The 26902-nt window shown below is 37.5% G+C and overlaps 1 protein-coding gene across 1 annotated transcript in view; it reads left to right on the forward strand.

Moving 5' to 3' along the window:
* CACNA1D (calcium voltage-gated channel subunit alpha1 D) overlaps positions 1 to 26902 on the forward strand; it is a gene marked incomplete at both ends in the record, with an annotated part of 162208 nt that overhangs the window by 35655 nt on the left and 99651 nt on the right. The window contains 3 exons of the mRNA XM_084214320.1: positions 21292 to 21431; positions 25167 to 25309; positions 26695 to 26847. Of these exons, the coding sequence (XP_084070446.1) occupies positions 21292 to 21431; positions 25167 to 25309; positions 26695 to 26847 (436 nt within the window). The remainder of the gene's footprint in view (positions 1 to 21291; positions 21432 to 25166; positions 25310 to 26694; positions 26848 to 26902) is intronic.

Here is a 26902-nt window from a genome sequence, read left to right on the forward strand (position 1 = left end):
GAAACATGAGAGGTGGCTTGTTCAGCTTCTTAGAATCAAATTCGAGGATGAAAAATGTAGCAGTGCTGAGATAGGGTTTGTTGAGTACACAGTTTTGGGGTTTTGTGAATGTTGATATCAGCCTTGATATTGGCCTGACATAGGTGATGGCAGGAGTGTATTTCTCTGCCCTGCCATTATGCAGATAAAGCACAGGTTTTTGAGGGCTTTCCTCCCACTTTAGTGTTGCAGTAATTGTACTGATGTTCTTCAGCCCATTGAAGTTTGCACTTCTGTCATCAGGCTGTAAATTAACATTCATATAGCAGGCAATGAAAGAACATTCAGCATTTACCTACATTCCATTCTGTACAGTTTAGGAGCTTTTCTCCCGTGTAAGATTTTGATCTCAGTATTCCCAAATAAGGTAGTAATATTTCAAAATTGGAAGGAAGTCATGCTGTAAAACATACTCACAGAAATAGTAAAGTTGTCAGCAGCAGCTTCTAAAATACATCCTTGTTAAATATTTTAGGATTCCGTCGTGTTCTCGATCGTTTCCTTAGAAGGGACTGTGATCACAGTGGAGAATGTGTTACTTTTCTTTGAGCAACGTGTCTGTAGTCAACAAGAAATAGTTTGGGGCTCATGACCTTCTAAAGTCCTGCCAGAATTCTCGTTAGAAAGTTATTCCATGGCTGTAAGGAGGGAAATAAGAATCCTGCTGTATGAGAAGAGGAGCCTCTGGAAGCAGAAGGTGATTTACACGTACCACATTTTTCCTGACAGGGCTTTGTTAGCCTGCTGTATTTTTAGCAACAAGCTTTAAAAAAAATGTTACAAATAATTTCTGGGGACAGGTGATTTCAAAATTTCTTGTGGAATTCACTGTTGGGCAAAACCTCTGGAGAATTTGTTTTATATCCACTGCACCAAGCTGTCAGGAAGGTGTTTTGATCACGTTTGCGAGCAGATCTTTCTGGTTATTTGTACTTGGATGTTCATTGCAGGAAGAAGAAACAGTATTAGACATGTAGTATTTTAATGGAAGAAGAAACAGTATTAGACATGTAGTATTTTAATGGTACAGAGATATGAAATTATTTTGATCAATTTTTAATTTTATATTTGTTTTCAAGGCATTTGTTTTACTGAAAATATCTGCACTAAAAAAATTTAAAAAAAAATCTTATAGCTAGAAGAACTTCATTTAACTGGAGTAAAGACTAATAAAATTTAATCTAGTAAACAAAGCATCTCCATTTAAATAATATTGAACAGACAAAGCTATATTTTCTTAAGGGCATTTGACATAAATATTGATGTATTAGTATAAGCTGCTAAAATGAGTCTCCAGTCTCAGCATGAATCTAGTGAATTTTCAACAGTTTTTGCTAGTTTCAAAAAGTAAGATCAGTACTGTATAACCAAGCGGCAAGTGATGTCTCAGTGTTACAAAAACATGGTTATTTCATCGTGCATTTGAAGAAACTTGTTACAGTAAAATACTCTAGTGCAAAATTTCTTTGTAAAGAGAACATGCAGCATATGTCACTGGCTGGCTTTTTTGGTGTTCTGTGGCGTGGTTTGGAGTGTACTCAGTATGAAGCAAAGAACTGCTTGAGTAAAGTGAACAGTTGCTGAGCTCTTGGTGATGAGATTAGAAGCCTGGGTAAGGTAACCTTCAGGGATACCTGTAGGAGCAAAGAGAACCTGAAGGACTTCTGGGGAACAAAAGAAAGACAGTTCAAAGGAAAATTAATTTGGTCAAAGTCTTGTATTTTTAACTTTTGCTTTCCAACTGGGCTGTAAAAATCTTGGTCATGTTTTCTTAAGCATTAAAAAAGCTTTTAAAAGTCTTCCTAAAAATGTTCACTTTCTCCTGTTAAACCCAGGTTCTTTTAAACAAGACTTCCCCACTTCCCCTGCACTTACTGAAACAAGCTGGGTTAATCTCTGCAGTCCCAAAGAAAATCATTGCTATGAAAGCAATTTGCATGTCTCTTTCCTCTTTGAGTACTCCTGCATTTCATTTCCTTGCAATTGGTGCTAATCCAATTTGTTCCCATTATGCTTTAGATCTCGTGATGTTGTCTAGAGCAAATTACTGCCTGCAAAATTATGGTAGACTCACTCAGTTCTTCCAAACTTACTTCTGTGTAGGCTGACTTAGTTGTGACTACTTTAACTGTGTTCATTCATTACATTTTGTTTTGCTAATCAGAGTTTTTTCTTCCCAGTCTAGTTGGAGTTATATTTGTATCCTCTTTAATGTTAATTGCATTACCTCTCATTTTATCATGTAGCTCTTTGCTAATCTTGTAATTCTTTCCCCTTTTGTTTTTAGGCAGGTTATTGTGCATTCTGTGTTAGAGTTCTGAAGGTCATTCTAGGATCTGTCAATGCCTACCTATAATAGAACTGAGAGAGTCCTGGATAGGCCATCAAACACTTGGGCTGGATTGTTACCTTGTTTTTGTCCAAGCCCTCAACCTTTTGGATGTAGCAAAGCCTGATATCCTAATGCAGGATGGGGAAGCTGTACAAAGTTTGAGATGTGAGGTGAAATGGGAGCAGTGACAGGAGATGCCCCAGGTGCACCTGAGCAGTCTGCAGGTCTGGCTGGGACGGTCTCTGCTGCTCAAAGAAGGCAGAAGAAATCCTACATTCTCAAAATTGAGGAAAATCTTTGTTCAGGGACCAGCCAGAGCTTCTGGCCCAGCTCTTGAGTGAATGACATGAGTCTCTGGTATTCACTCTTAATACTTAAGCACAGTTTCATGTGTTGTGCTTTTCTTCTGACAAGTTTACATAGGATCTCTGCCAAGAAAGAGCAGATTTGGTCAGAGGTATGTTTGGAGGGCAAAATGGAGTTACTAAACTTATTAAGGGACACTTCTTTATTCATAGATTAATTTCTTTCCCCTGGGTTGCTTGAAGGGCACTGCTTTTTAGCCCTGAGGAAGGGAGAAGATTTTATTAATTGAGTTGAACTGTTCTTGTTTTTATAGCACTAAAGTTGTCTGATTATAAAACATTTCCCTGGGTTGCTTTTGGCAGTCGTTATTTCAGGCTGGCAAAAGCACTCTAGGCTTTTGTTGGGTGAGATCAGATAATGATGATTTCTGCTTGAGCTTTTAGCTGTGTTGATGTTATTGGTAACTTCCATGGTCCCTCCTTCAAATTCCTGGAGGATGAAGTCTGGTATCAAGCTGACTTTGCTTTCTTTTCTCCTTCTGCTGAAGTTACTTAGAGGATCCAGCTCTTGATACTTCTTCTGCAATTTCCCTGATAAAATGTCAAATATGTCTTCTGTTTTACTTTCTTCCGTAATTTTGTATTTTGTATGGATTCTTACTCTTCTGAAACTCCTCCTTTACTTTTATTTTATAAAAAAATGTTTCCCCTGAAGATGGAATATATAAAATTTTAGCTTGATGAACAGTTTTCAGTCTCATTGCTTAGTTGAGCACAGCCTTCATCCTCCAGTGCATGTTTTCCTGCTTGGACTCTGCTCAAGAGTGTACAGAGTGAGGGGAGACAGACCAACAAACAAATCTCTGAGAAAATGACCCCTCCCCATGGTTTTTAATAAACTTTTTACTTAACTGGATCAACATATGCCCAGTATATCCTCATGTAGTTGAAATGGTTTTGCCTTTGTGAGAAAGAGTGAAAAGATGGAAGTGGAAAAATGCTCTGTTTAATTCAGTACTCCTGCTGGAAAAAAAAAAGGGTTGTCAGTGTCCTTCCCCACATTTTTTATCTTGTCACAGGCTGAATGTACAACCATTAAATATTTCATTGTATGTAGAACTAATGTAAAATGAGGACCTGTGGGAAACAGCCTCCAAGTCAAAGTCCAGCAAACAGAGTTTGATTTGGAGGCTGAAAGTGCTAAATGCCACCTGCACATGGTGCAGCACTCCCAGCTTGTGCAGACTCGTGCAGCTTTTCAAGTCTGGTAATGTTTCTTTCAGCTGACAAACTTTTCAGAGACACTTCAGCCATGGCAGGGATTGCCTCCTTGCCCTGCTGGGGATCTGACATGCTCCACAAGTCTAACTTTCTAATGAGCTCCAATTGAATAATTGAAGTTACTCATGATCATGTCCGTGTCTGATGTCAGTCGAGTTTTTCCTGCTGTCTGAACTGGCATGGATACACTGTAAATGTACAGCCTCAGCCCCCAGATTTTCCCTGGGTTTGGCTTCTCTGAGCAGAATTTTAAGAGAAGAACGTGGGGCCTTGTGGGTTCAGATTTCCCAGCTGTGGATTTCTGGATCTTGAATGAATGCGTGTGAAAATGTTGCAAGAATATTTCTCAAAACTACAGTAAAAATAAAAATTATGCTTTTGAGGCATAACATTTTAATGAATATTTTTAAATCCTTTTTCCTCCTCTCCTCCATCTTCAAATTTTCTAGTCTAATGCTTTTAATTTGGAACTTATTTTTTGGTGTTGGCAGTTTGATTACAAGTACATTATCATGGTTGCTTCTGCCACTGGAAGTACAAATATTATGTGCAGTTGTCAAGTGACTCAAAGTATTGTAATGACTACACAAGTGCTGCAGAGCATTCAGTGTTTAGGCATTGTAATGCTTTCCTGTGGGCTAGTTATGAAAATATTGAGGGGAGAGGTTCTCTGCTTAACACTTTGGGTGTTTTTTGCTGTGTGGTTTTAGAATCAATGTAAGAACATCCATTCTACAGAAAGTTAAGGATGTAGTCTCAGTGTATGTGGTACTATTGAGGGATGGAAAGTCTTATGATAATATTTAAAAATGTAGTTTGGCTTTATGAATTTTTTTAAATGCGCTTTTTGGTAAGTTGAGGTAATTGAGGTAAGGTAGCACACAAAAAAGCTGGCACAGTTTATTACAGTGAAACAGTGAAATAGTGTATTTAGGTCTGATCCCACAATAATAAATACTCTCGCAAATTAAATGCTTAAAAAAATTGAATTTCTTGCATAGCTGATGAATAGAGAAGCTGCTTGATTAAATCTTTCATGTAAGGCCAGTGCAGCATTCATCCTGCTGGTATCTAACCATCTGCATTCTTTATGGAAAGTGAATTTATTGCTTGAAGCAGGCTGAACTTCCTTATCTACAAAATGATAGTCTGCAGGCAGTCTCCATGGAAGCTGTCAGATGCTTCATTGTGAGCCTCAAGTACTGTAGTTCCTGTTATCTACTAAGAACTTGGCCTGGTTGGGCAAGTGATTGAAGACAGATATAAGGATGGATTCTGAAGAACTTGACCTAAACTTTATTAAATTTTCCAAGTAGACACAGTGTAAAGATTACATGGTTCCTGCCATGTAATCCAGAATTTAGGGCAGATCTCAGTATACCAAAAGGATTCAACTCTTCCCTTGAATTCCTCAGTTATCGTGCTTCAAAGGAGAACAGAAAATAGACAGTTATGATTTACCAAGTTATTTGCTTTTGTAAGTGTAGGTATGATCCTTTATTTCCACTTCAGTTCAAGTTTATTACTTAGTCCCTTACCTGCACTGAATCTGGGTATTTGCACAGCTAAATGCAGTATCTAAACTTCAGTGTATATATTAATATTTTAATTTGAGTTAATGTTTGCTAAGTAGAAAATAACCTCAGGGTTCAGTCGGTAGATTGAGGTTGTTGGCTTTTCCACAGTTTCTGCCAAACAGATTGTCCAGCTATTTGTTTTGCAGGCACTCATGGCAGGATTTGCTGTGAGTGTGGTGGTGGGTTAGACTGGAGCTGCAGAAGAACATCCAAAGAATCCAATTTCAACCCTTATGCACCTAAGCAGAGTTTAAACAAATGATTGAAAGGTGATAGGATCTATATCCTGTTTTAACCTTCTCTTCACCTATGTTTTAAAGTTTTAATCCTCTACTAATCTTTTCTTACATGAACTTTCTGTATTTGTGTTTATCCTAAACTGAACACACACAGGATTTTCAGTCTTTTTTTGTCCATTTTTGTGCTGAAAATCAGACTTCATGCAAATCTCTATGAATTGAGTGTTCGTGATGAAATTTTAATATTAAGAGCATCTGGGATGGGGAAGATTTACTTTTACGTTTTGTTTTTAAAGAGCAAAGATAATAGAGTAGAAAGCAAAAATTAAGGGAATGCAATTTTTAAAAAAGAAATATTCATCAGTGTTACATTGGCCTGGCAAGGAGATAGCCTCTAGATTAATATGAGGACATGGATAATTTAGATATAAATAAAAATAGTTGTGTATTTTCGATTTCAGTTTCTCACCTCTGCCTGTTTCCTCTGGCTCTTTATGTGAGGGTACAGCAAACATATGGAAAAGTTTCTGATGGATGTATATTTGAAATGTCTTCCTTGCAGTCTGCAGTAGTTGGCCAGCATAAACATGTCAGGAAGCACAGCCAGGTCATATTGACCTACTTTGTTTTTGAAGGGCAGGAGAATGCTCTCCTATCCTTGTACTGTGCTTTAGAGAGATTTGGGAGCCAGCCCAGCTGAGGGGCTTGGCTGGAAATCTCCCTTTCTCCTTTTCTCCCCAGTGTTCAGCAGGAGCTGCTGTGAGGAGTCACTGCTGCTTACACCAGCTGGGAAGGGCTGCACTCTCTGTTCCCACTGTGCCAGTCCTTTGTGCACTGCCTGCACACAGACTGTGACAGGCTGTGTGCACACACACTCCATAGTACACAGGCTCTGTGTTCTGTATTTTTTCTGAGCTACCATTAAAATATGAAAGCAAATGAGAGGCAGGTAGAATTTGCACAGAGCAGCCTTTCAGCTGGCTCGGCTGCAGAGGTTCACGTTGGGCTGGGCTCCTCTCTCATCGGCAGGGTCTGATTTCATCCCTGCCGTGTGAGCAGTGCTGGAGTTTGTTTGTGCAGAAGGTTCTTGGGTGCTGGCAGGCCCTGGACAGCCTGAACGCTGTCCTGGATCAGACTGCCTGATTTGCCAGCCAATACCAGGTTGGATGGTGCTGCCAAACTGCAGGGTGCAGCTGGTGCTCACCACAGCCAGAGGGTTAATTACAGAACAGGTAGGGTGGGTTTAAAGCTCACTGCCCTGGGCAGGAAGGTCAGAGCAGCTGCAGAGTCAGTGACTTCCCTCTAAGGCTGCAGGTTATCAGCCTCTGCTGCTGTCTTACTCCTACAGTTTTAAGGTTATTTCTCTGCTAGATCCATTTGATACTAATCTGCCTTTTGATCTTATGGTCACTTTGCTATTCATAAGATAAATACATCTTCATGCACCTTTCCCTGAAGCATTTCATATTATATATATGTATTAATTATATTTTATTCCATTGAACCAATTAAAAAATGTGATCAAAGCTTAATGGGAGTTTAGAAATAAAATATCTGTTGTCATAGACAGCCCATAGACAGTAATGTCACACCAAGTGAGCACGAAGTATTGTTCTCTAGCTCAGACCAAGCACTCTCAGGAATGTGTATAAGCAATTATGGTGTATTTTTGCTTTCCTTTTTGCTCTGCACTGATGTTTTGTGGAGTTTGGTGAAACTTGGAGGTGAAGAGAAAATAGGGAGATAAAAGCTTAGCATCAGTTTGTCTTCAGTATTCTGTCCTGAGCATGTCAAGTGAATTTCCTTGTGCCTTGTACTAATGTGTGGCTGCCTGGCTTCAGACTCGGCTTCTGGTGTCTCAGGTCCTCTGAGGAAGCAGAGCTCTGCTTGGCCAGGGCTGGGGGTATTGCTCTGGAGAATACCCTGGATCACTCAGAAGTTAAACTAACCCAACTTGGCCTTTTCTTGAGACTTTTTATTCTTTTTCAGAGCGGAAGAATAAATGGTATCTGAACACATAATTTTTCAGAATTAAAATATGTCCTGTAATTTAATTTTATTTGATAACACATCTGTGCTGCCCTTTCTTATGTAATGAACCAAAATCTAATTGAGGCATAAAATGTCATTAGTACTCCAGTATTCCTGTTTAGCAGATGGGATAATGGATGTAATGATTGATGGTCTAACTTTCAAAATATGTACTTTCACCTGTGTGAAGTATTTTCAGAATGATTCTGTGTGAAGTAGGTTTATTATTTTTGGGAAACCAAGTTAAGGTGAAAGGGTGCACATTCAACAGAGAGGGAAAGAACAAGTGACAGCATTTAAAATGACCTGTGCCAGAACATGCAGTAAAAACCAGAAAAATAAACAGCTACAGATCATAGCCCCTGATTAATCATACCTCTAGAAGACTGCAAGTAAAGGTTAAGAAAATTATTATTTCTTTCAGTGTGAAGTATTTTTTACAGAAATGTCAAGTGTTTAATAATCACAGGAGCTGACTGCCTGACTAAGTTCTCTCTGCTCCTCTCATGGCTTGTTTCTGTCATGGAATTGAAATGACAAAGTGCGTAGCCCCAAGACCTAATCCAACCATATTTTGTAGCAGTAGTAAAAAGGCTTTACATTTGTTCAAAATATTTCATCCAAAGAAAACATATTACTACAGCTGGATGCTTTCCAGATTCTGGGTTCAAGCCTACTCCTTTTGACTTAGAAGACAATGCTGTTTAACTCTGGCCATGAGAAACACTTGACAGCACAGAAATCTCGGCTTACGTAACGAGGGAAAAGATGACTTTATGTGGACCTACCAGAATAATCCTTTCCTCCTTCAAGAAAAGGGATGTCTTTGAAGCATCCCTATGGAAAGGGCTCCCCACATGTGAAATATTAAGAAGCTCAATGTGCTTGTATAGAAATGATAAATGCTTAAGGTGCCCTACTGAAATGGAAGTCTGGGGAGCTTCAAAAACTAATGTAATGGATTTCAGTCAGATGTGATTCGAGAAACTAGTGTTGATTCTTTGGTGGAGTTCAAGTGGTGACAATTTTGACCCTAAAGTAAGGATTTGAAGGTATGGAGTTTAAAGAGATTCAAAGAAACAGACAAATAAGAAATTCACATTTTAAAGTTACGTAACAGATTTATGTGCCTACTTCGTCACAATGTGGAAATTGCTTTCTGACAGAGGGTAAATTAATCATCCTCTTGTGGATCAATTCAAATAAATAGGTGCAGAGGAAGGATAATAGGATGACTGTGTAGAATAAACTTATTTCATAAGAGGGAACTAACAGCATGACATTTTTCAGCTTGGAAAATTGAAGAATGAGAGAGAATTTCAGTGGGGGAACATGAGGGGGAGAGGAAAGCTGCTCTAGCTAAAGGGTAGTGCTGGCACAAGAACAGCTGGGTATCAACTAGCTGTGGGTAAAGTTACATTAGTGATTAGAAGAGCTTTCTAAATGCCAGAGGGGTGAGATATGGGAACAGACTTCCAGTAGGAGTGAACAGGACATTCATTTTGGCAGGATTTGGCCCCACAACTTCCCATCTCAGGGCTGTCAAATCTGCTGGAAAAGAGTGCAGGAAAGAATGAAGAAATGAAGTAGGAAAAGGGGGAAAATTTGAATTCCCGGTCATATTGCCTTGATTTATTTACCCCCAATCCTAATAAAGTATTAGACTGTATACTCCTTGTGAAATTATTGTACAAAAATTAGTTTTAGAATATCTGCAAAACCATGTTCAGAGTTTAGGCAGACTGGTTAATAATTAGGGCTGCTGCTTCTTTTCACCAAAAACATTGAAATTAATGATTGGTGCTTTATTGAAGTACATAGAGAGTCCTAAGCAAATAATAGACCTGATTTGAGCAGCTGTATTTCATAGGACTCAATAGGAGTGCATGTTTTATTATCTAAATGTATTTTTATGTTCTGACTTATTCTTTATAAAAGGAAAGAGTATTTCTAAAGCAAAATCACCTCCCTGGTTAGAAAAGCCCATAGTTATTTAATTATGTATAGTTTTTGTGGTGCTGAGGTGTTAATGGAAATGGTGATTTATTGTAATATGGTTTCACGATGACTTTTGAGCTATTTTCCTAAGTGATACTATATTGGAAAAATATAGATTAATGATAACCTTGGAGATTAGGAATGAGCAAGGTACTTGGGTAAAAGTGCTGAAATGACTTCCTCCAGAGTAAGAAACTGATGGAATTATAATGCAGTTAAGGCTGAGATGGGGAATTAGTTGAAATGTAAATCATGTTTTTGTCCTTGTTGAGATGTTTGGTACAGCAAGCACCATCAAGGCTATTGTAGACACTGGTGCAGGACAAATATTATGCAATAGTGTGGTAATACTGAAACATGAAGTGCTTACCTGTTTGGAAGAACAACCTAGAATTATTTCTGAGAAATGTTGTGTGATGTTACTAAAAAGATAACAGTTAATGTTAATTAAAGGTAAGAAGAATAAGCATGATATGACTTTTTTTATTGCAGTGAGGTCATGTGTTTGTTGTTTTGGTGTTTCAGGTCATTCAGCACCCTTTTACTGCAGGGCTCACAGCAATGTTTTGTGTCTCTCTTCACCAAATGCTACTGTAGGAAATTGCACAATTGCTGGATGCCTCACCAAAACTAAATGGCATTGTCAGACAACAGAAAAATTGGTCTCTGAAAGAATAAATTTTCTTTATGCCTGAGGAGTTGTGTTCTGTTATAGTGAGTCTGGAGTCTTTCCACATTGATTCTTCAAAAATTCATACACTCATCTAGTTTATTTGTTTTCAGTAGCATTATTACTGAGTTATACCAAAGGAAATCAAACAACTGTTTTCTTGTGGCGTTATGATCAATTTCAAATAATTGTAACTTTAAGAGTAAGTTGCCTTTCAAAAAATAATATTATTCCAAGTCATTATAGAAATGAATCTGTCCTCCTATTTTTATGTTCTTCACTTCTTTAATACATAATTCTGAGAGTCATCAGTGAAACTTTTTGTCATTAATATTATCAGTTGTCGTTGTGAGTAAATGAAAATATATAGTTTGTGTTCCCATAAGGATCTTTTTGAAAAAACCCAAACCCTAAGCTTTTAATTCTGAGTTAAGATACCACTGAATTTTTCAAGGAGAAAACCCAGATTCTTGGTCAACCCAAACAAAACAAACCAAAGAAACTTAGATTATTGTTTGGCTAACAAACATATCATACTCTTGCCAGTGAGGTTTTACATTGCACTTCTTCAGCATCTTTCAACTATAATTCAGGATAAACTAAGCATGCAAGGGAAAACCTTTCCACTTTCTGTACACTGTTACTTGAGGAGTGCACATGTATTCAGTGCTTTGAAGGACCTTTTTCAGGTGTATAGCTTTGTTAAATAGGGATCAAAAGATTTAGACTTACATGCCATAACCCCCCAGATAACTGGTTAATATTTATTAAGGAAATACTGTCCTTGTTGAATTATCAGGTTTGAAGTATAGACCATGTTGGGAGTGGAGGTCATTGCCTGGCATGTCAGTATGGAATTTAAGTGTTTCAAAATAAGTACATTGTTTACTGTGGGGCTTTATGATTCCTAAATCATAATATATGTAAGTATTAGGAAGAAATTAATGCATGTAGTCCAGGGGGTCGTTATGGAGTGTGTTGTATTTTACTTAATCTTATAGAATATGGCCTATATGAATTTATAATTTAAGAACTGGTTTTGTTTCCAAAACAGCCAGATTTCAGGTCATAATTTTTTTCAGGTCAAATCTGTAGGATTTTTGAAAATCAGGGTAATTATAATTATTGCTACATACTTTTCTGTGAGGTGACTTTATCACCAGGCAGAATTTGTTGCTGATGCTTTTGCCTGTTTTTAGCTTAAAAAACCAATAAACCCAAAACAAACCACAAAACCAGCCAAACATAAAGAAGTTCAGATACTTAAAAAGGATGTGAGCTAAGCCATGTAATATGGCTGAATTTCCCTGAAGGAGGAGGAAGGTGTCAGTTACGATTAATGTGAACAACATTTATGGCCCTGGAGATGTGACCTCTCGTTACAGTAAATGTGACAGCATGAATTACTTTCAATTACAGTGAACTACATTCAGCTACATTAGTTCTGACACACCTCACTAGGAGAATGTTGCTGTGGTAGCTTTAACCAAAATAAAAAAAAGGCAAAACTTCTGAGTGCAAATGTGTGTGTCACTTGAGCAGAGCCATTGGGTTCTGACTGCGATGTATTCTTGCCTCAGGTTTCACACACTTCTATTGCATCATTTGTTATTTCCACTGGCACTTTCAGGTTTATGCCTTGGGTGCTGGAGACTGTGAAAGCCACCTTTTAAGTATGCCCTGTATAATAAATGTAAATGCAGAATTATTTTTTAAAAAAAGATTAGGTGAATTATCCTTTTTATTTTCATCTGATAGTAACCTGCATGATTGCTTGGAAATGGTAAGTGGGCCTTACTGTCTGTCAGCATGTCCAACATGTCCCATTTTCTATGGCATAACTACCTTTTAATCTTTATTAACACAACGAATTTATTAATACAAATTAAATATATCATATCACAGGATATTTATCACTTGACAGAAGCAGCTCTTATAATGTCACTACTTTTTCCTTCAAGGTTCAATTATCATGCTTCGGTTTCTACCTCTAAGCTTTCACAAAAAATAAAAGATGCCCAGGGCAGAAGTCAACCTTTCACTTTTGCTACAGAGGAGATGCCATCTATTTCACGCTGTGCTAAGTATTCCACAAAACACGAGTAAAACAGTGCCTTTGGCAAATCATAAATTAGAAATAACACTAAGCAAAGGAAATAATTAATTAAAGCATTTTGTTACACTTTGAGGACTTTATTTGCAGAGTATTGGACATTTTTTGTGCAGAGATGAAGACCCTCTTTTCAAATTTGAGGCACTGGTGTTGGAATCAGAGTAGAAAACTTGTGACGTAAAATTGTCAGTTCACAGAAGGAAACAGAAAATGGTGGCTGCTGACTCCAAAGTGATTCTGAATTAAGCCTGTGGAGTGTAAATTCCTGTTAGTCCTCCTCCCATGTTAAGGACTAATTTTCAGACCTTCATTTTTCCAATATTTTCACTGGCCATTCAATGTGTAATAATGGACTGTGAAAATACGTGTAAGTGTTTCAGTGGTCATTTTAAAAACCCATATGCAGTATAAACTGGCTCCCATATGTCATCAGCTCCCAGGCCATTAAGGTACAAAGATTTGTATTTTAGTTACACTCACTGAAATAGAATCAAATAATTTTTAGAGCTCTCTTCAAATCACTGAAACGGTGGGAGACTAATAGAATTCTCAGTTCAGCTCTTCTGGCTGTGAAATATCTTTACTTAGGCAATCAAATTACCTTGAATCCTGTGTCCAGTTTTGGCCCCCTCGTTTCAAAAGGAGATTGAGGCATTGGAGTGTGTCCAGAGAAAGGACAGTGAAGCTGGGGAAGGGTCTAGAAAGTTCTACAAGGAGGAGCTGAGGTTGTTTAGTCTGGAGAAAAGGAGGCTCAGGGGTCTTTACCACTCTCTACAACTCCCTTAGATGAGATTGTTGTCCTCTACGAAATCTCAACAGAAAGGACAAGATGAAATGGCCATTTAATTGTGTCAGGAAAGGTTCACATTAAAAAAAAAATCACGGAAAGAGTGGTTAGGCTTTGGAAGAGGCTGCTCAGGGAGGTGGTGGAATCACCATCTCTCAAAGTGTTCAGGGGACATCTGGAAGTGACACTTGGGGATATGGTCCAGGGGTGATTATGGTGGTGGTGGGTTGATATTTGAACCAGGTGATCCTGAAGGTCTCTTCCAACCCTGATGATTCTGTGACCTCCAGTAAATGCATGGTTTTTAAATTCTGTGCATATGACTGAAAGAGAAAAAAAAATCATTTTCATTTTTGGCTCTTGGTTGCTGACATTTTTGTCTGATCACAATAATGTATTTTTTTTTCTTGCCCATTTGGGGATAGTAGAGACTTTGGTTCTTTGGGAGAGAAGGCCTAAATTTTCCAAAAGGGAGGTAATGGCTCTTGTTTCATGTAATTACTTTGAAGAACAATGTTTGTACGTGTGCTTTAGGGGCTATTCCACTGAATAGATGGATGAAAAATCACAGGGACTATGGCATTCTATGTCAGTTTTATAGGTGGAAGAAAAGCAAGTGTTGGTGTACTCAAACTGTCTTATAGTCATAACAGAAGTGAACTTGAAGCAGTGACAGAGCACTTAGGAATATATTGTTGTGGACAGTGAGTTCTCTGGAAATCAAAACTGATATTCCAGATAGGGGAATAAATTAAAACAGGCTTAGATGCAGTTCAGATGGGAATAATAATAAAATAATCTTCTTGATCAAGTGCTCTGTGTGGAGAAGTGGAAAATGAAATAAGACATTCAGAACCTAAATACATCTCCTGGGATGCCAAATGGTATGGGAATGAAAGGAAGAAAATGATTTTGCATTGTAGCTTAGAGATTACAAGGATGCACTTAGAAGCATTTGCAGAATCTGGAATTGTAATTGTAGCAGGCACTGGAGGGACCCTAAATTATGTTGGCTACATTCCACAAGATAGAGGAAAAACTGATTCATCCATAAAGAAACAAGAAATGTGGCTTTAGGGAAGGCAGACTCATATTTTACTTTCTATCAGGAGTTGAAGATTTTTATCATGAAGGTTTGATCTGCAGATCAGAGGAAATGAATGAAAATGTTTTCAACTTTATTCAGGTATTTGAGTTGTTTCTACTGTCACAAGTTTTCCTGATATCTTAGCAGTGGATGTCAGTAGTATTCCATGTTTTCTTTATTTCAATATTGGTAGATTTAGGGTTACTTTGAATGCTTTTCAGCCATGGTTAGAATGAAGAAAACAGGAAAGCTTCATGGTGGTGCTGTTAGTAGAAACCAGCTAAATGCTTGAATTTTTAATGGATTTTCCTAAGAGTGGACCAGCGTTGTACCCGAGCACTGCTGAAATTAAAGCTGGTACACCAGGGGTCTTGTCTGTAGACTGGATACAAATTGTTGGTTTAACTGTGCTAGTTTTTGAATTTTTCTTGCAACTCCTCTATATTTATACAGAGCCATTCCACCTTTTAATATTTCTTGTCCAAGAGCTCTGTGTTTGCAGTGGAGCAAAGGGTTTCTGTTGAACACAGTCATAGCAAAAGAGCACATTTCCCTTGTATTTTCTCTACAGATCCTCATTTTCTTTGTTGTTATGGAACAGCCAGAGCAATCTAATCCTCAGATGTCTGATGAAAATGTTTCTATGTTCATTTAGCCTTTTGTTCAAGATGGAAGAACTTGGAGGGCTTTCTTTTCATAATTATCCAAATACTTAGTGGATACACAAAATGGGAATCTTCCTGCGTTTTATTGCTGCAGGGAAATACCAATTTCTACAGCCACGTTGCATTTCACATATCTGGAATTTACTATGAGGTATTCTTTCAAAACAAAGTCTTTTATTAGTGCGTTACTTGATTTTTGACTATGAAATAGCATTTTTATCAAAGAGGTACCTCAAGCATTTGGCTCAGAAACTACCACAGGAGAAGAAAACTGCAAAGGACAACTTGTTCAGCAACTGAGACACTCGAGGATAAAGTTGTGTTTTAACATTTTCATGGCTACTGCAGACCATTCTCCTGTCAGTTTGGATAAAGGCATTTTTTTTGGTTCCCCACATTGTTGTTCTGGGCAGCGTCTACCAGCAATATTCTATCCTGTCTTCTCTTTCAGTTGAAAATGTATTTCATCAGCAACATTGCTGTTGACATTTCTCTAGTTTATGGCTTCTAGTGCTCTGGCAGGTTGTGTGCTCATAAATAATGCAATCTTTCTAGATTTGTTGGAGTGATTTTTAGTGCAGTGCTTTGTTTTACCTGTTAACAAATATATAGAGTAAATCAAAGTGTATCTAAGCAGTTAAGAAATTATTTTTAAAAGAAAAGAATTGTGAAGAGGTAATAGAGTGAGCAGCACTAGTTCTCAGAAAGGCATTAGATATTTCACACTGGAACTTAATTAGCAATCATACCTTCCTCTCAGTATGGAATCATCATTTCCACATCATGTATTGCACCCAGTGTCTTCTGTATGGAATCCTAGTGCTGAGATGATGTTAGGATGCATTAAGAAGGAGTCAGAACTAAATACAGATTTCTCTGAAGAAATTTCTTGACATTGTTATACCAATGGAAGGAATTCACACCCTCTAGTACTATTTCAAGCCCTTGAAATTTTTTAAAATAAAATTTTAATTCTCTAGCCAGTCCTGATACAGATACCCAGTCCTGGTCATGGAAGTTGACCACTCTCCAAAATCAGAGGTTTGAATAAAATATTCTTGGTGCTGCTGGTTTGCAGGGGCAGTAGTAGACCACAAGTGTAGGATGAAGCTCACAGATTGACCACTGGTCTGGGGCTCTTCTCTTGCAAACCTGAGAAGGGTGATTAGAAAAATTCCAATGAAGTACCAGGCCCAACCATGTCCTCCCTGTGTATTCACCTGGAGGTCAGACCAGGACATGGGGTAGTGCAGAGTGTTTGAGTTTCTGAAAACCTTAGGGGTGGGTGTCTGTTAAACTGTAATAGAAACCAACCAACAAAGAAACCCCACAAAACCAAACAAATGAAACAAGCTCCAACCAAACCCCAGCAAATGAAATTGTTAAGCCTTATATAATGCAAGTTTACCCTACTGAAGGTATTTAGGAAAACAAACGTCTAACATTTTTTCACATGTGGGAATAAATAGGTTTACTTTCCTATTGTTAAGTGTTACTGTTCTCAATGTCACAGATGATTTTCAGGGGAATACAGGTGTACAAAGTGAAAAATTGTCATTATCTTTTAAAATTCAAACCTCAAGTTACTTTTCTGTCTTGTAGATAGAGTGTTTTCCCAGTGCCAGAACTTGAAAAAATGGCTGATTGTCAAAAAGATAAATGGCTTTTTATGTGTTGTCCAGACATCAGTCACACAACTTATTAAACAGCATGTGATTTTTCTTTTTTTTTGTTTTTGATCCCTAAATCAATAATGTCAAAGTATTCTGTGTTGTGTCCAAGCTTCAGAAAGTTGGTCAGTCTGCCTAATTTGCTTAAATTGAGTCACTTTATCTGCTAAGCAGTTTTTACTCTGATGCATGTTTGTTAGTCTGGATGCAAAAATGTATTTCTTCAGTTAAGAAATAATTCCAATCTCTGATGCTAAGGGAATAGAAATTTTATTACAGTAAGACTTAATTACCTAGCATAATAGATTAAGGTTTTGCAAATTAATGACTTCCTGTTTTGAAACAGTTATCTCGTGAAACATCTTAACGTAAATGCAGAATTTTGGTGTGTCACCTTCTGACATGTAACAGTAGCTTTGCATATTTCTTTCAGAGATTTTGAAAATATGAAGATAATAAATGATGACTAATGTACACCATCTGGCTAGGGTGGGGGAAAAAAAGATTTCCTGAGCAACAGGGTTTCTGCTAAGCTGATTTACTTAAAATAAGAAAGCAAATACTTGCTTTTTTTCCGCTTTTTCTTTCTTTTTTCTTTTTTTTTTTTTTTTTTTGAAATAATGAGGCTCTTATGATTGCACCTAAACTTGTAGGGCAAGAATGGCCTTTGTTTTGTGCACCATGATCAATACCAAAGGCAAACTCCATGGATTCCATGGGAAAGGGAGTTTATCTTATCAGCCCTGTTGCATCATATATTCAGAAAAAGATTGCTGAGACTTGAAGATTTCGAGCAGCATTAACCAAAGTGTCAGACAGCCTTGCTGGAATCAGCTGCCTGTGAGGAGAGATGACCTAGCTTTATCAAATCAGTGAACAAACAACCATTAATCTATACAGCCTCAGGATTAGATCCTTCAGAGCACAGACATATTGTTGTGCTTCATATCTTCTTTAGGTTTACAGCTGTCACTTTTTTCTGCTAATTTTATGATGCAGTGTAGAATTAAATGCAATAATAGATATTAGAAATTATTAGAAATAGATATTAGAATTATTCCAAATTCTGCAATAATCTCTGCAGTTTTTTAGAACCAAAACCACCTTCTTGGTTTCTTTTAATAGAGATTTTCTTTTGCAAGCACTCAATACATGCTCTAAGGTATTTCCTTACTATTTTGTTTAGCTGTCTACTTTTTTAGTGTACCTACTGCCATTTTGAATGAAGTTCAGTATTCATTTAAAGATATCAACAAATTTGAACAAAATGTGATTTCACCACTGTGGAGAAAAGAGACCAGATAAATGTGTGCATAATATCCTGCTAAAATTTTAGTCTTGAGTCTGTATTTTGAATTTATCTCTTACTGTTTTAGTTTTATTTTCCCAAACAAATCCTGCCTCTACAACTCTTTCATGAATACTGAAAATTAAATGTTATTTACTCTTGAGCAGTGGTTGCTTAAGCTCTGGAGGTACAAGATGATGTGTGGCCTGCAGATGTATCAGGGTTGCAGAGGCAAAAATTGATGTCCATAGTGACCAGCAAGAAATTATCCAAGTGTGAGCAGAGACCACCAGAACCTTCCTGAGGGTGAGCAGGTTGTCAGCTCTGCAGTTTATGTGAGAACATCTGTTGGCTGCCTACTTATTAAAGAGCCAAACAGTCTGTGAAGAAAGCACAGCCTGTACTTTGTGTGTTAACCGTGGGGCCAAGTCATTCATCTGGCCTCTGTGGAAGACACAGGTTGTGCTTTAAAAAGAAAGAAATCAAGTGTGTGAGAGCATGAAAGGGAGGAAAGCAGGAAGGGAGGGAAAATGAAGCAGTGAATGGAATTTGTCTGATTTAAATGAGCACACATTTAAATTGATGTGCGACTTCCAGGTCCTTTCTCAGCCCATATTGCTGTGGGATTATTTAACCCAGGGGCAGCACTTCCCATTTTTCCTTGCTGAGATTTCATGTGGCTTCTGTTGGTGCAGCTCTCAAGGTTTCTTATGGTCCATCAGTAAAGTAACACACACTTACCTTGAGCCCACCAGAGGCTGTAAAAATGAGATTGTCCTACATTCCATATAGCTCTAATGGAATGCTTGCAGCACTGTTTAGGAAATAATAAAAACTCCTGCTTCCATAAAAGAGATGAGATAAACAGGATTGAGACCAGTACTAATTTTCAAGGATGGATGGGAAATGATAGGGCAGAGTTGCTCAGATTTGAACTGTCCCGTTAAAATGAGCTGCAGGGCTGTGTGACATTAACAACGTTGTGTAACTTTAGCACTGGGACTGCTGTTTAGCCCAGAGAGCAGAAGAGCATTGGGATATTTCTGAAGGGGAGCAGTGAAGAGCAAAGATGGTTTTTAGGGTGGAACTGGTACTTGAATGGATGGAGTGAAATTACATGGTTGCCTATAAAACTCTGGACTTAGGGACACGTGAGGTTATTTTGGCTCAGAAGGTCCCATCCAATCCTGGATGCTGTGTTCCTTTTAAGTAAAGAAGGTATTGAAATTTGGCATAAATGAAACATACATATCTTGTCTCCCTTTTTCTTTTACTACTATGATTTTGGTGTATATTTTGCCCATGGCAAATGACAACTGTAATATTTTTGTCTTCCTTATGTTTTCCTACATTATTTATCTTCCTATAACTGAGCTGCAAATTTAGTTGTATGCAGGGAGACAGAAATAACTGTTATTGTGGAATGTGTATGTGGTAGGATTTGTTGTGCTTAAGCATTTCTGAGTGTGTTTCTCAGGAATGCTGATAATTCATATCATTACAACCACAGTGGTGCTCTCTAGCCAAAGGGATCTGATGGATTTTGGGGCACCTCGACATTTCTTGTGGGAGGCCACTCCACTCTTGTAATCTAGCTGCTGTCCTGGCTGATTGGTGATAAATGGATGCTAAGTGGGAGGGACAATTTGGAAAGAAGTACTAGGAAGTTTGAGGAGAAGGAGGTTTCTCTGGAGGTTCCATTGGTTTCATGGGCTGGGAGATCTCACCCAAAATGGAAAGTAGCTGAGGAGCCTCGGATGAAGCTCCACAGTGTTCATGAAATGTACTCAAAAGAGGGGGGAAAAGGCAGGGGTGCAGGACTGAGCTGAGCAGGAGAGGAGAGGCAGGAATCCTTGCTTTGCAATGGCAGTGCCTGACCTGCCCCAGTGATCCCAGGGGGCTGCTTGCCTGGAGAGGAGTTTATAGACCATCCTGTGCCTCCATTAAATCCCCAGTGTCAGATTTATAAATGGAAATACCACATCCTATGCATAACCATCCTAAATGGCCTCTTTGGCAGGGAAAGAAATCTAGCTGCCCAAATTGAAGATTCACACATAGAGAATATCAAGAGTTTTGTTTAAGTTGCAAATGATTAAGGTTTGGTTTTTCCTTTGGTTGTGCGTGACAGTGCCAAACTGTGTGACAAATAAGGAATGTGTACAAATAAGGATAATGTATTTTTGTGTGTAATGTTGGTGTTCTATTTGAGTAATGATAGTAGAAGATGCTAATCCTGACTGAGCAGTTACAGTCATATAATTAACCCTTTATGTGATAAATGAGCAACATCATGTGTCCCTGAACAAGTGTAAGAAATGAATCATACTCTTTGTGCATTTTATTCTTGGCTGTAATGTTTGAGTAGCAACAGATAACGAGAGAAAGTGTTATAGAAAATAATGAAATGATCATGTCTGAAGGTAAAAAGAACAGTTGTTAAGTGCTCTGTTTTGATAGTGGTGACTTCAATTTACCAAGTCAAGCATGCTAATGATATTTTTGGGATTTCTTCTTTCTAGAGTATCTAGTTAGCTAAGAAAAGATATTCAGTATATAGCTCTGAATTAAAAATTTTGGGAAAATGCAGAAACTAATAACACTTTAAAAACCCCATTAAATCTGATGTTGGAGCTTCAATGATACAAGGTGGTAGTACAGTACCTTAAAATTTCTTCAAACATAATAGGGTATTTTAAAGAAATTCTGGTGATGTAAAAGGGAGAATAAGTCAATGCAAGCTTCCATCATTTAATCAAGATTAAAAAGTTTCAAGACAGTGTAAAATAAAATATTAAACAACTAAAACTTTATTAAAAATGAAAGGAAGTACACCACTGCTTGCCTTTCAAGGGTATTTCCAGGGCTCTGTTCTACAGAAATTTCTGGTTATACCGAATGCAGAGAATCCTGTTGACCTGGATGGGACTCTTTGCTTAAGCAAAGGTACAGGATACTTAAATGTTTGCAGAAACAGCTTTTTTTACCTCTCACAGAATGTGAAAACAAGAAAACCTTGTGCAATTATATAATTATAACCTTGTCAGTACAGTTATAATTAAGTGTTGTGCAATTAAAACCTGTGAAATAAACTGCCATGAAGGTATTTCCTTAGTCCTGATCAGTACCCACTTGTTGCCAATTGTCAATATTAAAAAGAGCTGTTGCATTCATTGTCTTTCATTGTACTTTTTTTTTGTCTTCCACAGGAAAAAGTAGAATATGCCTTCCTGATAATTTTTACAGTTGAAACATTTTTGAAGATTATAGCATATGGATTATTATTACACCCCAATGCATATGTTAGAAACGGATGGAATTTATTGGATTTTGTAATAGTAATAGTAGGGTAAGTAGCTTATCTTCCATTATAAAAATATTTAAACTTTTCTTTACAGTGAGGTAGGTGTAGGCCTGTTTGCCTGTGAGTAGCAGCCTATGCTGGATTTCTTTCTTTGGAGTAAAAGAATGAACTGAATGAAAAAATGTTAAGAAGTCATAAAATGTTCAGTGCTATCCCTGGCTATAGACTGCATTGCATTTACAAGTTCCCTGGGAATTCTGAGTCCTGCTGGAGATTTCCAGAGTTGTTTTTCAGAAGCTTTTCCATCTGATTTTCTCAAACTCCTGGTGTCTTTCCGTATGTTGATCTCTTAAGGGCTGCATGTTGTTATTTAATTTATTTATTTAACCCTTCTCTGCAGTGATGTGGAGTTCATCTGTTTCACAAAGACCTCTGGGAGGACCCACATGTTTCAAAGTGGAGAAGAGTGGTTGGGGAGAGAGAATTAACAGTGATTCCTTGATGTTCCCAAAGTCTGAGTAAAATTAGGTGCTCCATGTCAGATACAGATACGATTTGGGTTTGCCTGGGGTTGAATGTATGTTAAAAATACCTTTTTTTTCTTTACCCTGTGCACCTTGCTGTGCCAGGAAACCTTGCAGAATTTGTTCTTTGCCCCAGAGAAGGGACTGCTTGGGCCTTATGCAGGTTCAGAGGAGTGGAACTTTCATTATGCACCTACCTATTGATAAATTATTTTTGTGCCAGCAACTCGATGTCAGTGGCTGTGCTGCTTCATTAGATCCTGCCTTCTGCTATCTGGGGAATTAATATTGAGATGTATATTCTTCAATTTCCTAAATGTTGTGAAGATTATGTTAAACAGCTGTTTAACCAGTACTGCAAATTTTGTTTGCTAAAAGTATATATTATCTAGAACATGGAGAACATTATCTATGTACAACTTTGTGTGTTGTAGCAAATACAACCTTGGCTTGCAGTATGCAATTCTAATTTCATTTTAAAATTCAAACCATATCAGGGGTTGCCTGTATTTGAAAAGGCTCAGAAATCAGAGTGTGTGCTGCTTTTAAGTTGTTGCTGCATTAAGGGGAAGAAAGAGTTGCTAAGTAAAGGAATTTTTGGCAAAGCATTGTTAAATTTGGGGAAGTACTGTAAATATAAGGATGCCTGATTTGTACCTCTTTGATTATGAGATACTGAATGTTACTGAGAAGGTTGTATTTGGGCCAGTCCTTTGGCATGCAGGCAGTTTTGGTCCAGGACTAAAATTTGTGTATAAATAGATCCTTCATCAGGTCAGGTCATTCTCAACAGATTGGTCCCTGTGCCTGAAGGGGAAGCTTGGTGGGCAGGTTGGAGACTGTCACACACAGCTCTGCTCCCTTGCCAAGCAGTCCCTTGAACAGACCTCTTCCCTTTTGTCAAGTGACCACGGAGTTACAGTAACCCTGGAGCAGTCTAATTAACATGACCTCTATCTTTGGCTGTGTCCTAAATACATGGATAACTAAAAAATTTTCCACTAATTCCTAAAACACTCATTATTGGAGGCTAAATGGAGTTAGGTCAAATGCTCACACTGAATTTGTTGAAAATACGAATAAAAAATGACTACACCTTATCAAATGCTTAAAATATCGCAGTAAAATTAAGTCCTAATTTAAATCCAAAAGTCTGGAATATAAACTCATGTGCAGGTTGTCAGCAGCCTACCTGTAAGACAAGGTGGACCTTTCCTAACATGTCACACGCTGACAGAATTGTGAGCAAGGTTTTTGTTCTTTCAGTAAGAACACAACCTGCATGATTAAGCAAGCTAAGTCCCATTTATTTAATTAATACATAATAGTAGAGTGAAAAATTGATTTTCATATATAACCCCAGGTGGATATGGAGCCACTTCTGGACCTCATTCTATTTGACTAGCTTCAATGGGAAATTTCATTAGGTATTCTAATAGCTTGAAAGAGCTGCCATGATGTCCTATATTGAATGTATAGAAATTTGCTTTCTCAGCAGAGACTGCAGCCAGTCCAATTCCATTAATCTTAATTATACCTAAAGAAATCCCTACAAGCAAAAGGGAAACACATATAGAGATATTTTTAAGATCAAATCTTAATTAAACCTTTAAACTTTGATAAACTGTAGAGGAATATGAATGTAAATTTCAATAAAGCAGATCAATAGTTTGATACCTTAATGGCTTTTTAGGAATGACATATGTCCTGGTTTCAGCTGGACAACACAAAATGACAGAGCTGTAGACAGAGCTGTGAATGTGATGCTTTCTACTCTTTGTCATTTCTCTCTGTAACCCATCAGAGTAGGAATTACTCTGAGTAGTCTGCTCACCTGCGTGGTCTCTCATGTAATTTCCATTGATTTCTGTGAAGGAATAAGGTCCCAGTAGAGAAAGCTTTCATAGCACCTGCCCATGCCCTCTCATTTTCTGAATGTTGTATTGAACTGACAGGCTGAAATGTTCTCTGAATTCAGGACTTGGCTCAGAAGGCTTTTTAGTAATGTCTGTCTTTGAGCACAAATAGTCACTCTGGAAACCACTGAGGTGTTTGTTTTCCTGCAGTTATGCTTCCATTAAATTCAGGGCTGAATCAGGAGCTGGTGTTGGGTGTCTGGGTTTGGTGGAACAGTATGTGGGCTGCTGATGTTCCCTTTAACATCTGGAGAGTCTTTGGGGCTGAGTTTTTCTCTAGAGCAGAATGAAGCAGTCTAGGGATGGATATGGATTGATGTGGGTCAGCTGCTTGCAGGGGGAGGGTAAAGCCTGCAATAATCTGGTTTAGGCACCCTATTAAATAATATATGATTTCAGGAAACTATCCAGCGTGACAGAGTTCTTAACCAGAGTTGTGAAAACTTTTCATGACCAAACTAAAACCCTGCACATTTCAGGCATCCTTTACAAGTGTGAAACATTTCTCATGATTGCAAAACTCTATTAACTTGATAATCCTTTCAGGAGAAGTGCAGCTCTGCACCTATTGGACTACAGACTCTCTGCAAAGGATAACACAGTTTGTGTGGTCTAGTGGCAGTCTAGAAATCCATGCATCTGAGGTGGAGTTCCAAACTAACATAAACCTAAGATTAATTTGGATTTCAAGAACATGCATCACTTTAAATTGCTGCTAAATTGGGAAAACAAAATAAAAGTCTTGCAAACTGTTCTAATGAATGACTAATTCATTTCTGCAGGGAAAAAATACAATACAATAAATGAGCCATCTGGGAATATATTTTTCCTCAGAGGTATTATGTGTAAGAAACAAATCCTTTTGGTGTTATTAAATGGCGAACTCTAATTATTTTTAAAATATTCAGTTTCTGCTGGCTGTGTATAGAATATTGTACTGCTGTGCCACTTAGAGTTCATATATTCCACCAAAATTAAACCAGATGGTTTTAGTTATTATCTATTTCTTCTTCTAAAGAGAAGATTAAGTCTCCAAATGTTAAAGCTAAAATGTTTGAACAAAAGTGGCAAAGCAGCTTCATTTATTTAAAAATAGCAAACTGTATATATAAGCTGAATGCTAAATTATTGGAAACTGTGTGATCCTCATTCTCTAGAGGGATTATAAAGTCTTGCACTTCATAGCTCTGTCTGTCATGATTTAATGTGTAAATATACCTCTAGTCTGACATCTGAACAGCTTTGCAGAATGCTCTGCGGTTCAACTAATTTCCAAAGTAGTATCTTTGACTGCATGGTAAATAGATAGTGATGACCTTACCTTTCATCTCATTTTCTAGATTATTTAGTGTAATATTGGAACAATTAACCAAAGAAACAGACGGTGGCAGCCACTCAGGTGGCAAACCTGGTGGCTTCGATGTCAAAGCCCTAAGAGCCTTTCGTGTACTGCGACCTCTCCGACTCGTATCAGGAGTGCCCAGTAAGCTCTGCTCTCTTTGTTTCATTGCAGCCAGGAATGTGGCTGCTCTCATTATCCACCTGTCTCCTTCCAGGCACTGCAGAAAGGGGATGAAGCTGAGTTTCTGTTATCTGGCTATGTATACAGAGGGAATTTCAAGATGAGTGATACCCTATTTCAAGTTGAACAAGGGATTGTGAATTCAGTCAGTGTATGATCTCCTCACACAGTTCAATAAGCAGACAGGGGAATACACTTCCTTTCTAGAAGCTTTTATAGAAAAGTAAATTGCATGTAAAAATGCAAATACACCAGAAAATTAAATTTAGATTTTTAATCTAAATTTAATTCTAATTCTAAAGCCCTGCATCTGAAAGTGTAGCTGGTCCTAAAATAGTTTATATGTTGGTAAGTGTGTGCCAGAGCATATTACACATTTTGTGTTTCCTGCCCCCTCCAATGCACATGAATGCCTTCTGTTTATCTCAGCAGAGCTAACAGATAAATTAGGAAGCTTAAAAAGTAGAACAATAATGTTTAAGAAAACAATTGAATTTTCTGCTATTTCCTGTTTTCTTTGAATGCTTTATTAATTATTGAAGATATTTGGGCTATACAAGGTTCACAACTTCCAGTACAGCTCTTTCCAAGGCATTCAAAGGAAGAAAGCTGATTCTGTGTTTAATATATCGTGGACTGTTACATGGAAAGGATTGATTTTTGGCAAAAGGGCTTCAGTGAGGACAGAAGCAGTCCTTTGAAATGTCAGAGAGGAAACCTATCAAGTTAAAGAAGAGGCATATTTTATTCTCATTGATACTGTGGCAGCTTCATTAGTCTGGGATTAGATCATTTGGTAAAGCCAAAAGTTGGATAAATATTTAATTGAAAAAAAGAAAATAGAGCAGTTTTGAAAGGGATAAATGATGAAAGAATAAGTTTGTACAGATTAAAAATGTGCTTTCCCAGTTAACTATATGTTTCTCCCAGAGTAAGAAGACAGTTCTGCAATTGGCTCAGTGCACATTTTCTCAGAACTTGCTGCAAAGTTTTTGTTTTAGCACAGAATTTCAAGGCCATATAAATGACTTACAGACACACACTAAGTGCCTTTTTTTATGAAAGCACCCACAGATTCTTGTGACACATTTCAAGCACCGACTTCCACGAATAAACTTTATTAACAGAGGAACTAATTACACAGAAAGTTTTAGATTCTTACAAAGATTTTTATGTTAAAGGCACATTTTGTGGTTCTGGGTAATAGATGTTTTAAAAAAATCTGATTATCTCTGCATGTCTGTATCATTAAGAGCTAATAATATGTAATTATATAAAATTTTATAGAGCAAGACATAGAAATATGGTTAATATCCTGTATCCTCTTTTTTTTTTTTTTTTTTTAGGTTTACAAGTTGTCCTGAACTCCATTATAAAAGCCATGGTCCCTCTCCTCCATATTGCCCTTTTGGTATTGTTTGTAATCATAATCTATGCTATTATAGGATTGGAACTTTTTATTGGAAAAATGCACAAATCTTGTTTTCTTATTGATTCAGGTAAGTCATTAAACTGTTGATTAAAATAAGGGTTTGATGATGTTTTCTTTTAAAT

This window comes from Fringilla coelebs (genome assembly GCF_963513975.1).
Source record: "Fringilla coelebs genome assembly, chromosome: 13".
NCBI classification, from domain to species: Eukaryota; Metazoa; Chordata; class Aves; order Passeriformes; family Fringillidae; genus Fringilla; species Fringilla coelebs.